Source organism: Mus caroli, unplaced genomic scaffold (assembly GCF_978045245.1).
Source record: "Mus caroli unplaced genomic scaffold, Mus_caroli_1 scaffold_13, whole genome shotgun sequence".
Classification (NCBI taxonomy): Eukaryota; Metazoa; Chordata; class Mammalia; order Rodentia; family Muridae; genus Mus; species Mus caroli.
In genome coordinates, this window is record NW_028227268.1 from 38,280,820 (window position 1) to 38,297,553 (window position 16,734).

General features: G+C 40.1%; 1 protein-coding gene and 1 pseudogene across 8 annotated transcripts in view; one reads left to right on the forward strand and one right to left on the reverse strand.

Moving 5' to 3' along the window:
* The window catches only part of Acaca (acetyl-CoA carboxylase alpha), a 275,396-nt gene that overhangs the window by 180,097 nt on the left and 78,565 nt on the right, over positions 1 to 16,734 (reverse strand). For all 8 annotated transcript variants that reach the window (XM_029483172.2, XM_029483174.2, XM_021178351.3 and 5 more), the window contains 2 exons: positions 3,090 to 3,222; positions 1,405 to 1,543 (listed from right to left, as the gene is read on the reverse strand). In XM_029483172.2, the coding sequence (XP_029339032.1) occupies positions 1,405 to 1,543; positions 3,090 to 3,222 (272 nt within the window). The remainder of the gene's footprint in view (positions 1 to 1,404; positions 1,544 to 3,089; positions 3,223 to 16,734) is intronic.
* On the forward strand, positions 3,839 to 9,339 carry LOC110306199 (large ribosomal subunit protein uL29 pseudogene; annotated as a pseudogene).

Below are 16,734 nucleotides of genomic sequence, written 5' to 3' on the forward strand. Positions count from 1 at the left end.
TGTATCTCTGTGTTTTCCACCTTCAGATAGTGATTAAAGGTGTGTAAAAAGGACTGGAGATAGGATGCAGAGGTTAAGAGTACTTGAGGTTTTTATTGTTGTTGCTTTTTGTTGTTGTTGTTTTTGCAGAAGACCCAAGTTCTGTTGCTAGCACCCACAGAAAGCCAACAACTGACCGTAACATTTCCAGAAGATCTGATGCCCTCTTCTGGCCTTCATGGGCCCTGCACACACATAGTACAGACATATATGCAGGCAAAATACCCCCATACTAAAATACAAACAATTAAAATGGGGTGAGGGTGGGATGGAATGATACATGCCTTTAATACCAGAAGTTCTAAGACAAAGACGTAGATGTCTATGAGTTTGAGACCAGCCTGGTCTACATAGCAAGTTCCAGACTTGCCAAAGCTACATGTTGAGACTGTCTCAAAAACAAAACAACAACCCCAAAAAGGGCTGGCGAGATGGCTCAGTGGGTAAAAGCACAGACTGCTCTTCCAAAGGTCCCGAGTTCAAATCCCAGCAACCACATGGTGGCTCACAACCACCAGTAATGAGATCTGACGCCCTCTTCTGGTGTATCTGAAGTCAGCTACAGTGTACTTATGTATAATAATAAATAAGTCTTTGGGCTGGAGCAAGCGGGGTTGACCAGAGCAAGCAAGGGTCCTAAAAATTCAATTCCCAATAATCACATTAAGGCTCACAACCATCTGTACAGTGTACTCACATACATAAAATAAATAAATAAATCTTGAAAAAGGCCAGGCAGTGGTGGTACACGCCTTTAATCCCAGCATTTGGGAGGCAGAGGCAGGCAGATTTCTGAGTTTGAGGCCAGCCTGGTCTACAGAGTGGGCTCCAGGACAGCCAGGGCTACACAGAGAAACCCTGTCTCGAAAAACCAAAAAAGAAAAAAAAAAAAAAAAGTAGGGAAAACCCATTTGGGTCCCAAGATATCTCCCTCAGTGATAGGGGAAAAAAAATGGGAATCTTTATTCTATAATATTCTCTCTAATTCCATAAACATAATGGAAACACCATTCATTTCCAAATATTTTCAGTTAGAAACACTAACGTATTTGACCCTAACAAATACTTAACACTGGAAAAGTCATCCTCACAGCTCAAATACTTGTACCAAATTTCTACTTCCTGACCTCAGAATACAGGGACCTGTGTAATTAGCTACAGCATAATCAATTTTGTGTGTGTATTACTGATACATTTTATCGTTTATTTGTTTTTATTACTGACGGCTTTTTAAAAGAGAAATCTTTGCATAGGATTTCACTGGCAGTCTTAGGTTTGGGAATCTCCCTAGGGTAACATTCTTCTACTTACAGACAGGTCTACTGAATGTTTTATACCTAACATTACATAAAGCCAGGATCTCACCTGCATTGGCTTTAAGGTCTTCAGGTGTAACCATGACAACAAATCGGATTGCACGTTCATTTCGAAACATTTCATAAGACCACCGACGGATAGATCGCATGCATTTCACTGCTGCAATACCATTGTTGGCGATAAGAACCTGGGAGGTAGGGATATGAAATGGGAAATGGAAGAAAAGGTAGCCAAGAAAGGCAAAGATAGAAAAACAAGGATATATTTTTACATATCTCCCTTTGTTCAAACAAGAAATGTTGCTAGGCCAAGTTGCTGAGAAACAACTCCTACAAGATCAAGCAATACTGCAACACCTGCTAGCTAGAACTAATTAACTTTCAAACTACATTTCCTAAAAACATTAAATCATATACCCACTTTATTTATTTGTAAATAATTCAATTATAGATATCTATTACTAAGAAACATAATGTATATGTAATAAGAAATGGAGGAAGTTTACACTGCGTGGTGTTCTACACTATTCTCTATTGTAATAAGAGATCATGGCATCAATTGCTGTTTTCCAAAGTGCTGAACCCAGAGTGGTTCAGAGTGAAAGAAACTGCTCAGCTTCACAGTTACAAGAAAAATTTTAAAAAATCAAATATTCCTGAAAAGTTTTCTGTAAATAAGCCTTCCATCTTCTTAGGTATATCTTGCAATCATATCCCTGAATACCTCACAGGCTAATAGGTATGTAATCGACCTTTATTAACAAAATACAAGACACTGATGAAGCAATACTTTTAGGAGTAGGAAAACTGGTCCTTATAGTTTAATCTATAATTTCAACCAAGATATTCCCCAGTTGTGACAAGTTTTAGATTACAATGATACAGAACTGCTTTGTGGGGAGGAAGGGGTTGGCAGGGGAAAATGACAACACAAAGAGTTTCATTACATAAGCCACAAACCTTTGATCTCCCTATGTCCACCTCCTAAGTGCTACAAACTACCTGACATCTATGTGGTATATTTTCTCTAAACATCTCAAATACCTGGTAGGAGCCAGTAAACCCTAAGTCTGTCAGCCTTCTCTTCTGAAACTCCCTCTGCTTCTTTAAATCCAGTGCTATACATTTATCTTCTCACTGGCACTATACAAGGTAACCAATTATTCCTTAAACCCTCCCTGCCAGGCTAAAGAAGCTCTGCCTGTAAAACCACAAGATCTCCTGGTGGTGATGGTGGTACAAGCTTTAATCCCAGCAGATTAAAATGGGAGGCAGAAGTGGGTGGGTCTCTTAAACTCAAGGCTAGCCTGATCTATAGTGAGTCCTAGGACAGCCGGAGATATACAGAGAAGCCCTGACACACACACACACACACACACACACACACACACACACACGCACGCACACACACACCAAAAAACAAGCAAAAACCCCCACAAGATCTTTCAAAAAGAACATTAGAAGCAGAGTTTCAATTCCTTATCAACTATGACCAAATTACACCACTAATGTGTGTGTGTGTGTGTGTGTGTGCATTACATATGTGTGTATATGTAAATACACCAGTACACAGTGAGATTATGTATTAGTAACATGCTAGGGAGACAGAAAGGATAGCCCTGCATAAAAAGGTAAAGTCCCTAAAAACCTAAATATCCTTTTGAACAGAAACAACAAATCTAGGCATGAAATCTCACATACATCAAGCGAAATGGTTTAGTAAGTTTAACTTACCTTCTCAATTACTTTATTTCCCCCAAAACGAGTAACAAATTCTGCTGGAGAAGCCACAGTGAAATCTCGTTGTGAGTCTATTTTCTTTCTGTCTCGACCTTGTTTTACTAGGTGCAAGCCAGACATGCTGGATCTACACAAACAGAGAATCCAAAAGAAACTTTACATAGAATTTCTTCATGATACCCATATCTTCTGAAAACCTTCCTTTCACAACCATACTATAACAACACTTCCCCAGGGGCCTTATGGAGTCTACATGCTGCTAGTTCACAGGAAAGGAGACCATCCTTAGTGGACATAATGGGTCAGGCCTGTCATCCCAGCAGTCTGAAACTTTGGCAGCACTGCCTAAAGTTCCGGGCCAATATGGGCTAAAGAGTGAGATTCTTGTCTCAAGACTGTGAAAATAAGGGGCTGCAGAGGTGACGAAGTGGCTGGAAATACTTGCTGCTCTAAAAGAGGACCTGAATTTGCTCCCAGCACCCGCCGGCATGGTGGCTAATCCAGTTCCAAGGGTTTGCATACCTCTACTTACCTCGGTAGACACCAGGCACACATGTGGTGCAAAGACGTACACTCATACACATAAAATAAATAAACCTAAGAAGGGGATGGAGATGCTGGAGATTTAGTTCAATTATAGACAGAGCTCTTATGTAGCAAGCACAAGGCCCTGGGTCCAATCACTAACTAGCATACAGAGTGAGGGATACTCTATTAAAAAAAAAGAAAATGAAACTGCAAAAATGGCTCGGTGGGTAAGAACACATATTGCTTTTGCAGAAGACCACAGCTCAGTTTGAAGTACCCATGTCAGGCAGCTCACAACTGCCTATATCTCTAGATCCAGAGGACTGGCCATCCTCTTCTGAACCCTGTGAGCATCTGCGCTTGCATGTACACAGACAGACAGACAGACAGACAGACAGACAGACAGACAGACAAATTAAAAATAAAACTTTAGGTGGCTGGAAAAACGGCTTATTGGTTAAGAGCACTGGATGCTCTTCCAGAGGCCCAAGGCTGGATTCCCAAGTGTCAGCTCAGAATGCCAGTCTGCAATGCCAGTCCCAGGGAATTCAACATCCTCTTCCGGCCTCTGAGGGCACAAAGCACATATGTAGTGTGTGGACACATGCGATCAGAACATCCCCACATACATTATTTTTTAATCTTTTTTAAAAGGGAAAAGAAGAAAATCTGATGAAGATGCAATTAAGCAGAGTAGTTTTGTGGGGAGAAGATGGCAGGAGAAGGGTTGAAGAGACAAGGCCACATAACTAGACATAGCTTACAGAAGGCCTGGGACCTATCTTTGTTTCACGTGGGCAGGTTTTAAAATTCCTATAGATTTTTTGATTGGGGGAGGGGAGGGGATGTTTTTGAGACATGGTTTCTCTGTGCCCTGGCTGTACTGGAACTCGTTCTATAGATCAGGCTGGCCTGGAACTCATGAAGATTGGCCTGCCTCTGCCTCCAAGAGCTGGGATTAAAGGAATGCACCACTATTCCCAACTCTAGATTATTTTTAACCCAGCAAGATGGCTCAGTGGATATAGGTGCTTGCCCTGCAAGCCTGAGTTCAATCTATGGGACTCACATAAGATGAAAGGTGAGAATCAGGAAGTTATCTCTGACCTCCACTATGCACTGTAGCATCCACGTCCAAACACACACTATGCACACAATAAAAAATAGAATTTAAACTAAATTTTTTAAGATAAATAGTGGGCCTCATGGAGATTAGTACATCACAAGAGGAATTATAATTATATGATCAAATAATTCTTGCCGGGCATTGTGGTGCATGCCTTTAATCCCAGAATTCAGGAGGCAAAGGCAAAAGTATCTCTCATTTAGAGGCCAACCTGGTCTACAAAGTGGGTTCTAGAATACCTAGGGCTACACAATGGGACTGTCTCAAAAAACAAAAACAAACAAAAACATTCTATATATCTGAAGTAAGAGAGAAGCAGACATTAACATTCTAACATCCTATAATCTAAGGAAATAAAGAGTAAGGGGATACAGGGCTTGGGAGAAGAAAAAGAAAAGCATCATGAAAATAAAAAGATTGAGGTCAAGAACGGGAGTGACAGTCTTTAGTCCCAGCACTCAGGAGACAGAAGCAGTAAGATCTCTGTAAGTTCAGGGCCACTCTGGTCTACATAGCAAGTAGCAGGTCAGCCAGGGCTTCACAGTGAGACACTGTCTCAAAATAAAATAATAAAATAAATAAAATAAAAATGATTAAGAGGCCCATTCTTTAGTTGTCTTGTTTCAAATTTTACAATCATATTTTCCATTCTTGGTTCCAATTGTAAATGTGAAACTATTTCTTTCTTCATTCCCTGGAATTGCATCTTTTGGAGAAATGGTACCAAAATCTTACGATATTGTTTTTTCTAAAACCTATAAAGTATTACAGATTTGAAAAAAGAGAAATAATCATTCTTCTCTCAGTGTATCTATAAAAGGTGTATCTAAAAAGTAAGCTCTCTCCTTACCCTTTTCAATGACTTAAGAGTAGCTCTTTGAAACAAGACCTTACTCATAGCTCAGTTAGCCTGGAGATCATTACTATATGTACCCCTCAAGCCTCCTTCTAGTATATACAATAAAGTATTAAGAATAAAACAAAACATACACACAAAGCAAAACAAAACAAAAACCTTCACCCTTTTCTATTAATAATATGCTTAGCTACCCTGCACTTGGATTGGAACTTTAAAGAGAGTAAAGAAATGAGCCCTCCAAATAGAATGACTTGTCCAAGTTTTCAAAGGAAGTTTAAAACACAAAGAAGAACTCTAGTTTCCCAGGCCTGCTTTCAGTGTTTTCCAACTATACCATGAAACATCTATGGCAACATTAACAAGGTCTGGAAACAATGCCACACATACTGTTCTGAAAACAAACCCTTGAGCCAGGCGTGGTGGCACACGCCTTTAATCCCAGCACTCGGGAGGCGGAGGCAGAGGCAGGCGGATTTCTGAGGCCAGCCTGGTCTACAGAGTGAGTTCTAGGACAGCCAGGGCTATACAGAGAAACCCTGTCTTGAAAAAACAGAAACCAAAAAGAAAACCAAAAAAAAAAAAAAAAAGAAAGAAAAAGAAAACAAACCCTCCCTTATCTGTCTGCAGTGGTACTGCCTATGCATTCATCCTCTTTGAGGATCTAAGTCTATGACACCAGTGCATCACACTGATCAATAACATGATGAATTTCACAAGCATCAGCCTTAAGGGAAACACAACCCAAAACGGCACAGTAACACCACATAAATGACACTCTGAAACTCGGATAATTGATCTGCAGTATTGAGAGATCAGGAGTGTGCTGGCGAGGAATGCCTCAAAGGCATGAGAGGACGATGTAGATCTTGACTGAGGTGATCATTACACAAGTGTGTACATGTATCAAGACTACAAGTACTATCACTTTTAAAGGATAAATTTTTTTATCTCAACAAACCTGACTGCAGAAAAAAAAAAAAAAAAGCAAAGAACCCAATCACAAGAGAACTCACATGATATGTACTCACTGATAAGTGGATATTAGCCCAGAAACTTAGAATACCCAAGATACAAGTTGCAAAACACATAAAACTCAAGAAGAACGAAGACCAAAGTGTGGTCACTTTGCCCCTTCTTAGAATTGGGAACAAAATACCCATGAAAGGAGTTAGAGACAAAGTTTGGAGCTGAGACAAAAGGATGAACCATCTAGAGACTGCCGCACCCGGGGATCCATCCCATAATCAGCCTCCAAACGCAGACACCATACGCCAGCAAGATTTTGCTGAAAGGACCCTGATATAGTTGTCTCTTGTGAGGCTATGCCAGTGCCTAGCAAACACAGAAGTGGATGCTCACAGTCAGCTATTGGATGGAACACAGGGCCCCCAATGGAGGAGCTAGAGAAAGTACCCAAGGAGCTAAAGGGATCTGCAACCCTATAGATGGAACAACAATATGAACTACCCAGTACTCTGGAGCACCTATCTCTAGCTGCATATGTATCAGAAGATGGCCTAGTTGGCCATCATTGGGAAGAGAGGCCCCTTGGTCTTGCAAACTTTATATGCCTCAGTACAGGGGAACACCAGGGCCAAGAAGTGGGAGTGGGTGGGTAGGGGAGTTGGGGAGGGTATGGGGGACTTTTGGGATAGCATTTGAAATGTAAATGAAGAAAATACCTAATTTTCAAAAAATGAAAAAAAAAATCAAAAAACAAAAAATACCCTCAGGCTAGTGAGATAAATCAATTATTAAAAGCACTTTGTCTCTCTTCCAGAGTACCTAGGTTCTGCACCCAGCACCCACACAATGGATGACAAATGTCTATGACTCTAGTTCCAGGAAATCCAATGCCCTCTTCTGGCCTCTGTGGACATCTGCATGCAAATGTGTACATATATACTTGCAGGTATACACACATGCATACAAAATAAAAATTATAAGAAATCTTAACATCATCCCAATAACTAAGTAGGTGATTTTAAAGAAAGAGACAATGAATGTGAAGTCCATAACTGTGTATACCATGTAAACTGGTATGACCCTGCTTTGAGACTATAATGTAATTTAACAAGTACAACTTTGAGAGGCAAATAGAAGCAGGATACGGCTGAAAGCAGAACTGACTAGGGAGCTGTATGAGAATAACAAGAAAATGTTCTCACATTTGGACCCTTCCATCTTTCTTTGGTTCAATAATTATCTCTTCTCCAGTGGTCCAAGACAGGGTAAGCAATGAACATAAGCACACAAGAGAAACAGTAGTGCACTCAGGCATGGAGGACAGCAAAAGTAAGCTAGGAGGAGAAAATAAACAGATGGAGTGTGAACAGAAAGCAGGTTTCTCTCACCTACCTCTCCAAGAAGCCATTAGAGATTAAGAATCCAGGCAAAACAGAAAAGCAAGCGACAGAGTGACATAAAAGAATCCCTAAAATGGCAGCTAAATTACTAAAGGATAAGACTGGAGAGGTGGCTCAGTGGTTAAGAGCACTGACTGCTCTCCCAAAGGTCCTGAGTTCAAATCCCAGCAACCACATAGTGGCTCACAACCACCAGTAATGAGATCTGATGCCCTCTTTTGGTATGTCTAAAGACAGCTACAGTGTACTTACATATAATAATAAATAAATCTTTGGGCCAGAGCAAGTGGGACTGGAGCAAGCAGAGGTCCTGAGTGTAATTCCCAATGTACTCATATACATAAAATAAATAAATAAATCTTTTTTTAAAATTCCTTTAAAATTTAAAATTTAAAGCTGTTTTATTTGTGTATAGTGTTAAAAATTACGGAAGCTATTGTTCTGGCTCTTGCACACCAGACAGAATGAGCTACAAGCCGGGCACTCACACTAAAGCCCTAAGCAAACGGAAGCTAAGCTCTCTATCTGACCTTCTGGAGAGATCAGGATTACAGACATGATAGGCAACCTCCTATTAGGACAATTATCAATAACATATGAGATATTCCCTTTGCTTTAGTCCATACAAATGTACAAAGAGACCTTGAAATAAACTGAATTGAACTATAGCTACTTTACAAGAATTTAGAGCATATGCTGCTATGATCTTGTTTTGTTAGAGCACTAAGTCCACCATAGCCTCCAAAAGATCCTGCCATCCAACACTCCAGTGGTTAGATTTCAATATATGAATATATATAGTACTAATACACATACATTTTATTATGTAAGTATGTTTTTATGTGTATAAATAAATAGTATCTTAATATATTTGATATAATTATAGATATATAATTAAAACTTTTTGATATTACATATAGGGTTTATACATAAACTCGGTTACTTTTTACTTCTTTGATTCTTGGTTTTGTTTAGTTTTCCCTCAAAAACATGAAAGAAAAAAGGATGCTCTTGAACCAGGCAGCCTCAGGACCAGCGCAGCAAGAAGAAGGAGGAGCTGTTGAAACAACCGGACGATCTGAAGGTGGAACTGTCCCGGCTTCACGTTGCCAAAGTGACAGGTGGCACCACTTCTAAATTCGAAAATCCATCGCCCGAGTCCTCATTGTCATTAACCAGACCCAAAAAGAAAAACTCTGGAAATTCAACAAGGGTAAGAAGTACAAGCCCCTGAACCTGCAACCCAATAGAACTAGAGCCATGCGCCGCTGCCGGCTCACCAAGCACGAAGAGAAGCTGAAGACCAAGAAGCAGCAGCGGAAGGAGCGGTTGTACCCACTGCACAAGTACACAGTCAAGGTCTGAGACAATGACAATAAAGTGTAAGCCTGACTGGCAGAAAGAAAGAAAGAAAGAAAGAAAGAAAGAAAGAAAGAAAGAAAGAAAGAAAGAAAGAAAGAAAGAAAGAAAGAGAAAGAGAAAGAGAAAGAGAAAGAGAAAGAGAAAGAGAAAGAGAAAGAGAAAGAGAAAGAGAAAGAGAAAGAGAAAGAGAAAGAGAAAGAGAAAGAGAAAGAGAAAGAGAAAGAGAAAGAGAAAGAGAAAGAGAAAGAGAAAGAGAAAGAGAAAGGATGATTGTTCTAATGACAATCTTGAAAACTTGGTGATATTAAATTTACTGTTTTTTCATAATTCTAGTTAATTTTCAGGCAATTTTGTTCAAAATAGAAACTAGATCACAAAACAAGGCACTAAAAGATAATGGACTGACCTTTAATCACTGTTATCAAGCAAATCATTTGGGTCTTTTTTTAATGTATATTTTTAGAGAAAGTGTGTGTGTGCTTGTTTGTGTGATGTGTTGTGAGTATATGTGCCACTGTGCATATGCTGAGGTCAGAGGACAACTTTGGAGCTGCTTCTCTTCTTCAACCCTTCCCTCGGATCAAATTCAGGCGCCAAGATGTCTCACTGAGCCATCTACACAGACCACTTACTGAGTCTTTTATGTCATTCTGCTCAGAGAAGACACAGGCCTGTAAGATGCCTGAAGCAGAAGCATAAAGCTCTCTACATAGCCTCTTTAGTTGAGGAAAACCTGGGAGTTTGGCTTCTTCAACAATTCCAGTCTTGCTACATGGCAAGAAAACTTGATCAGGTCCCTTTTCTGGCCTAGAAACATACCCTAAAATTGTTTTCAGCAAAACTATATTCAACAAGATGCTACACACTGCAAAGAGCATTCCTCCTTTACAATAATAGCTGAAGACATTTGCAAAAATGAGGACATTTTTGAAATGCCAGCTTGATCCACTGAGCAACTAGGCACTGACTGAGCTCCCTTTGTGGACTAGTAGTGCCACAAGGACCAAACAGGACCAGCACTTCTTAACATGTCTACATTACCACATCATTTCACATATCTTTTATTCAAATTCTGCATGAAAAGTAAGGGTTTAGATATTCAGGGATAAATATGCCAGTTTTTATTCATTTCTTATAGAACAAAATCAGAGACTGCAAAGGGTTCCATAGTTAAGAGTCTTTGATGTTCTTGCAGAGAACCTGGTTCAATTCCCAGCACCTACAACCATCTTGTAACTCCAGCTCCAGGAATCTGATACTGTCTTCTGATTGCCACAGGCACCAGACATGCACATGATGCACATCTGTACACACAGGGCAAACACTCATACACATATAATAAATTTTTAACAAGGTAAAAAACCAAAACCAAAAGAACAACCCCTGTAAAGTCAGGCTAGTATTAGTGGCCGTTTTCAGATCTATGCCACCCAACTCAATCACCTACAACTGACTTTTGAAGCATGTACTACCTCCTTTTCTATTTGCAGAATCCTCCCTATCAAAATGGCAAATGATGGGAGATTTTTCTTCAGATTTTGGCTTTGTAAACATAAACCACAGTCCCACCACCCCAACCCCAACCCAGGTGCTTCAAACCTAGGAGAGCAAGAGGTAGTGTGCAGCCCTGTCTGCTTATTTGGCTGCTTCAGTCACAGCCGATGGCCTCAAACTACAAGGGTTTTGTCTACTTGTCCTTGGGGTTTTCCCAATTCCATCTCTCCTCTTTCTTGCGCTTTCTCCTTACACAGAGGTCACACACAAATGAGTTGGTTTTCCAAAAGGACCCAGAGGAGTGGGGGTGGGGGGTTGGACTCTAACCTCCTGTATAGCTAGTAACAGCAGTTCTGCTTTAGCTACAGCAGACACTTCACCAACAGTCACTTTGTTCTGAACGTCACTAGAGAAAGGTTCCAGTGCCCTTCCTGGCTGCCAGGAACACCTGACAGAGAGGGCCCTGAATGAAAAGAAAGCAACACTTACCACAACAACAAAGCCAAGAAAATAATGGGGTCACAAAACACAGAAAGGGGAGGACAGCACAGCCAAAGTGGGTAATTTCTAAGATCCAATCAAAACAAATAATACTGATTAGTACTCTCCAAGAGAGGAAAAGGCAGGCAAGAAGGGGAGAGGGCACAAGCAGGAAGGAAATATAAATATGCCCTAAGGAACTTTGAGAAAGTGAAAGGGATTTCAGGTCTTCAGTGAAAAAAATTCAGGTCTCAGCAGTAAAACTCTACAAGACCATTCACCAAAAACCAAAGCATGTAGGACAGAAAAGACATGGGTGACCCTTTTAAAAGGAAAAGAGGACCTGGACAATATTTTGGACAAAGAGTTCCAACTCATTTTAAGCAGGGAAAGAAAATCCAGGCTTAAAGGACTAGTGGGATGCATGTATCACTTAAGAATTAAATTTGCCGTAGAAATATAAATAATCAATGGTGGAATGTTACACAGCAGTATTTTCCTGATGATATTGATTAAGCAGATACTCATGAGACTGCACCATTTATCTCGAGGAAGGCAATCTACAGAACAACAGCCTCCCGAGACAAATCCTCAGGATGACTGTAACTCATTGGAGTCAACCTGACTTGACTCTTGTGCCACAAGAAAAAAAAAATTTCCCCAAAATACTGGATGGTAACAGCCTAATTACATTCCAGAGAAGTCCTTCAGATCAGAAGTATACACGTGACAGAGAAGACACCTGAAGATAAGAGTAACACATCTTAATCTCTTTTTGATTTTGGTTTTTGAGACAGGGTCTCTCTATGTAGCTCTGGCTGTCATGGAGCTCACTACCTGGACCTGATGACCTAGCCTGGAACTCAAAGATCCACCTGCCTCTGCCTCTCTGCTTCTCTGCCTCTCTCTCTGCCTCTCTGCCTCTCTGCCTCTCTGCCCCTCTGCCTCTGCCTTGCCAGTGCTGGGATTAAGGGTGTGCACAACCATGCCCAACTTTCTTAATCTAATGTACTGAGGTGGCCATGGTTGAAAAGCCTCCATGGCTACCTAGCATGACCACTGGCCATAATAAAAACTTCAAGTCCCAGGTTGTTCTCTATGCTGTTTCATCATCCCTTCTCTACCAGTGAAGATGGCCAAACATACCATTCCACTTGAGAATGAAACTGCCACAGAGACCTTCTATCATTGAACATCTTCTAAAAATGTCAGAGAAAGTGTGGGATACATGCCTTTAACCCCAGCAGTCAGGAAACTGAGACAGCCAGACTGCTGTATGAGGCTAGCCTGAGCTACTAACAAGTTCTCAGCCAACCATGGTTACATAGTGACACTCTTATCTAGACAAAAAAAAATAATAATAATGAATGAATGAATGAAATAAAAGAGCCCGGGGGCTGGAGCGATGGCTCAGTGGTTAAGAGCACTGATTGCTCTGCCAGAGATCCCAAGTTCAAATTCCCAGCAACCACATGGTGGCTCACAACCATCTGTAATTGGATCCGATGCCCTCTTTGGGTGTCACTGAAGACAGCTACAGTGTACTCATATAAATAAAATAAGTAAATATTTTTAAAAGGCATGAAAAAAAGAAAATAAGAGACAAACAGCTTGAAAATTGGTACAAAATTATTAAGAAAGAAACAAAGAAAGAAAAGAAAAGAAGTCGGGCGTGGTGGCGCACGCCTTTAATCCCAGCACTTGGGAGGCAGAGGCAGGCGGATTTCTGAGTTCGAGGCCAGCCTGGTCTACAAAGTGAGTTCCAGGACAGCCAGGGCTACACAGAGAAACCCTGTCTGGAAAAAAATGAAAAAAGAAAAGAAGAGAAGAGAAGAGAAGAGAAGAGAAGAGAAGAGAAGAGAAGAGAAGAGAAGAGAAGAGAAGAGAAGAGAAGAGAAGAGAAGAGAAGAGAAGAGAGAAAAAGAGAGAGAGAAAAGAACCCATGAGTTAGAGGACTTGTCCCCACTGGAATGTTCAAAGGGGAGCCGCTTAAGGCAGGGAGCACCGCATCACCAAGCTCTGCCTCATCTGTGAGCTGATCCACTCACTGATGGCATTACTGTGAGGAGGAGGAAAGGTGGAGGGGAGCTACTGGACACATGTCCTTGAAGGCTGGGTCTGTCCAAGTCCCATCCCTTCCTTTGTCTCTCTCTCTGCTTCACAGCTCTATGAGTTGAGCAGCTCTGATCCATCAGCCCCTCTCTGCCATGATATCGTTGGCCTCGGGCCTAAATAATAGAACCAACCAACAATAACCTGAAACCCCTGACACTATGAGCGACAGAAACTTTGTTTTTCTCTATTTTCTTTTCTTTTTTTGGGGGGGTGAGGAGTGGGAGAAACTCCAAGACAAGGTTTATCCCTGTGTAGCCCTGGCTGTCCTGGACCTCATTCTGTGGACCTGGCTAGCCTCAAACTCTCAGATCCTCCTACCTCTACATCTGTGCTGGGATTAAAGGTGTGTCGCACCACCACCAGGCAATGTTTCTTCCCTTAAACTGTTCTTCTCAAGTAGCCTGTCACAGCAATAAAAGGCCAATATATGAGGTAGGAGTGTGTGTGTGTGTGTGTGTGTTTAGCTTTAAAAGATACTTAAAAGATAAAAAAATATTTTTCTATAAAGTGGTTTTTAATCAATTAATATTCCCACCAGTGGTGTGAGAATTTCCTGTGCTCTACATTTTTCTTAACATTTAATACTTGTATTTTAGTTTTACCCTTTGTGGTTGGTGTAAGAGTTTAACACAATCAGGTATAGGTGTTTAACTCAGTACTCAGGAGTCAGAGGCAGGCAGTTCTGAGTTTAAAGCTTGCCTGGTCTACAAAGGTAGTTCCAGGACAGCCAGGGCCTCAAAAACAAAAGAAACTAAAAATCAGATGTACCCATCATGTGCCTGTAACCACAGTGCTGGGGGCGGGGGGGGGGGGGTGTTGGAGACATTGGGTCTTGCTGGTTGTCAGGTTCAAGAAGAGACCCTGTCTCAAAGTAATAAGGCAGAGTGACATAACAGATTACTTGTTATCTCTCTCTACATTCTACACGTACACAGATGGATGGAAGAATATACCCACACATACCCATGTGCATACACCACACACATACACCACTCACTCATGTACACATACACAAAAAACAATAAAAAAATGGACTAATAATAAAAATATATTATATCAAAACTTGAAGGATTTTAGAGCATTTAATGTCTGGACAGAAAAATGGATAAACAATATAATAATACAAATATTAAAAAAAATGTTAGTGGTAGAATCTAGGAACTGAGCATGTAAGTGCTCTCTGAAGAATCTTCTCAATTTGCTGAGTGCCTTAAATTTAATTAAATTTGCTAAATATGGCAGTTTGAGACAAGTGTACTAAAGCTATGTAAAATTAGATGGCATTACGGGAAACAGTGAGGGGCAGGAGAGATAGCTTAGCAGGTAAGAGCACTACTGCTCTTCTGAAGGTCCTGAGTTCAAATCCCAGCAACCACGTGGTGGTTCACAACCACCCATAATGAGATCTGATGCCCTCTTCTGGTGTGTCTGACATCAGATACAGTGTAGTTATTTATAATAAATAAATCTTAAAAAAAAAAAAAAGGAGGGGGGAACAGTGAGAGACACACAGGATTGCTATCTGTGAAACTTTTCTGAAAGTATAAAATTATTTAAAAATAAAAAGACTTTAAAATTAAGTTTTAAAATAATGCAAGAAAGTGTTACATTAAAAAACTGAACTGTGTTTTTACTAGGACATTATTTTTAATGAAATTTACTATTAGGTAGTAAAAACTTAAAGAAAATATTAAATAGTGATTATTACTGAATGAAACTATTTTAGATTTTAGTTCCTTTCTACACTTGTCAAAGTTCTAACTTTTCTACAATGAAGATATTATTTTTAATAATTTAAAGCAATGAATGCACACATCACTTGTATATTGATGCCAATGGAAAGAAGTCAGAAAATAAATATATGAAATATAGGAGAAATATAAGATCGTGGAAGAGTTCTACTTGTAACAAAAACAAGGCTTTATAGAATAAACTCCTGAGACCTAAATACATACGTGGTCACAGACAGCTCCTGTTTTCAGAATGGAAAGGTGGGAGGGCGGGCGACAGAGAAAGCAGACTATTGCCCCCAGAAAGAGCACCACACTAGAGACCTCATAATGACCTTCTCTGTCTACTTACTACTATAGCACCATGGCAACTGGGAACCTCAGAATATTAAGGAACAGGCTCTGAAAGAAAATTTGGAAAGCTTCTGGGGGGGCGGGGGCAGAAAACTCAGGCAAGCCAAAGGAGAAATGCTAAGAGAAACGTAAAACACCCTCCCAAGCCTAGCTGTAAGCAAAGGAAGAACTGCAAATGAGAGCCGCGGTTCCCTGCACTAAAAAAGCCTGACACAAATGAGGAAAGCAAAGGCGTGAAATGTTAATAACGCTTATTCTCAGTGGGGAACTCTAAACTGACCGTGTTTTCTGCAACCAAGCCTTTCAACACTAAATATTCAACTTTTATGCAAAAGACTTACAAACGTTCCCTGGTCAAAACAGTTTATCAAGCCAGCATAGTGGCACAAGCCTGTAAACCTAGCATGTATTCAAAGGCAGCCTGGGCTATAATGTAACTTCAATAGCCTGAGCTTCATAATAAGACCCTGTTTTAAAACCAAAACAAGAAAATTATCTCAAATAAGGATTCCTTCATAATAAAATCATTCCAGCACTTAGGAGCTCAGGCGGGAGTTTTTTTTTTTTAATTCAAAGACAATAGGGCTACATAATAAGGCCATGTCTCAAGTAAATATATAAACAAACATTTGAACCACATTATATTGGGTGTGGCACAGTTTATCTTTCTGAAAGCTATAATTTAATATTATATCTATCACCAGGCTTTAATGAAGTCATTAAACTGATTAAAGTCATAAAACACAAGGAGTTTAAGGTGATACTAAATAAAAAGAAAATTTTTATTTCTTTTTATGCCAAACAAAAATAGTTTAGTTATAAGTAAAAAAAAAAAGTTCTATTGGGACTGGAAAGGTGGTTCAGTGGTTAAGAACACTGACTGCTCTTCCAGAAGTCCTGAGTTCAATTCCCAGCAACCATGTGGCTCACAACCATCTGTAATAGGATCTGATGCCCTTTTCTGGTGTGCCTAAAGACACCTACAGTGTACTTATAAGTAAACTAAATAAATCTTTTTAAAAAATAGTTCTATTCTTCATAGATTTTAATGAAAATGGTCATCTTCATCATGACTATAAAACTGACTACATTGTTAGTGTTAAGGAAATACCAAAATGGCATCTGCTCCTGCTCAGCTACAGAGCATAGAATGGTGTCTCCCTTTCTTTTTCCTTGCACCAAATAATCACTAGCAACCATACACATATTCCCATGAATCATTAAC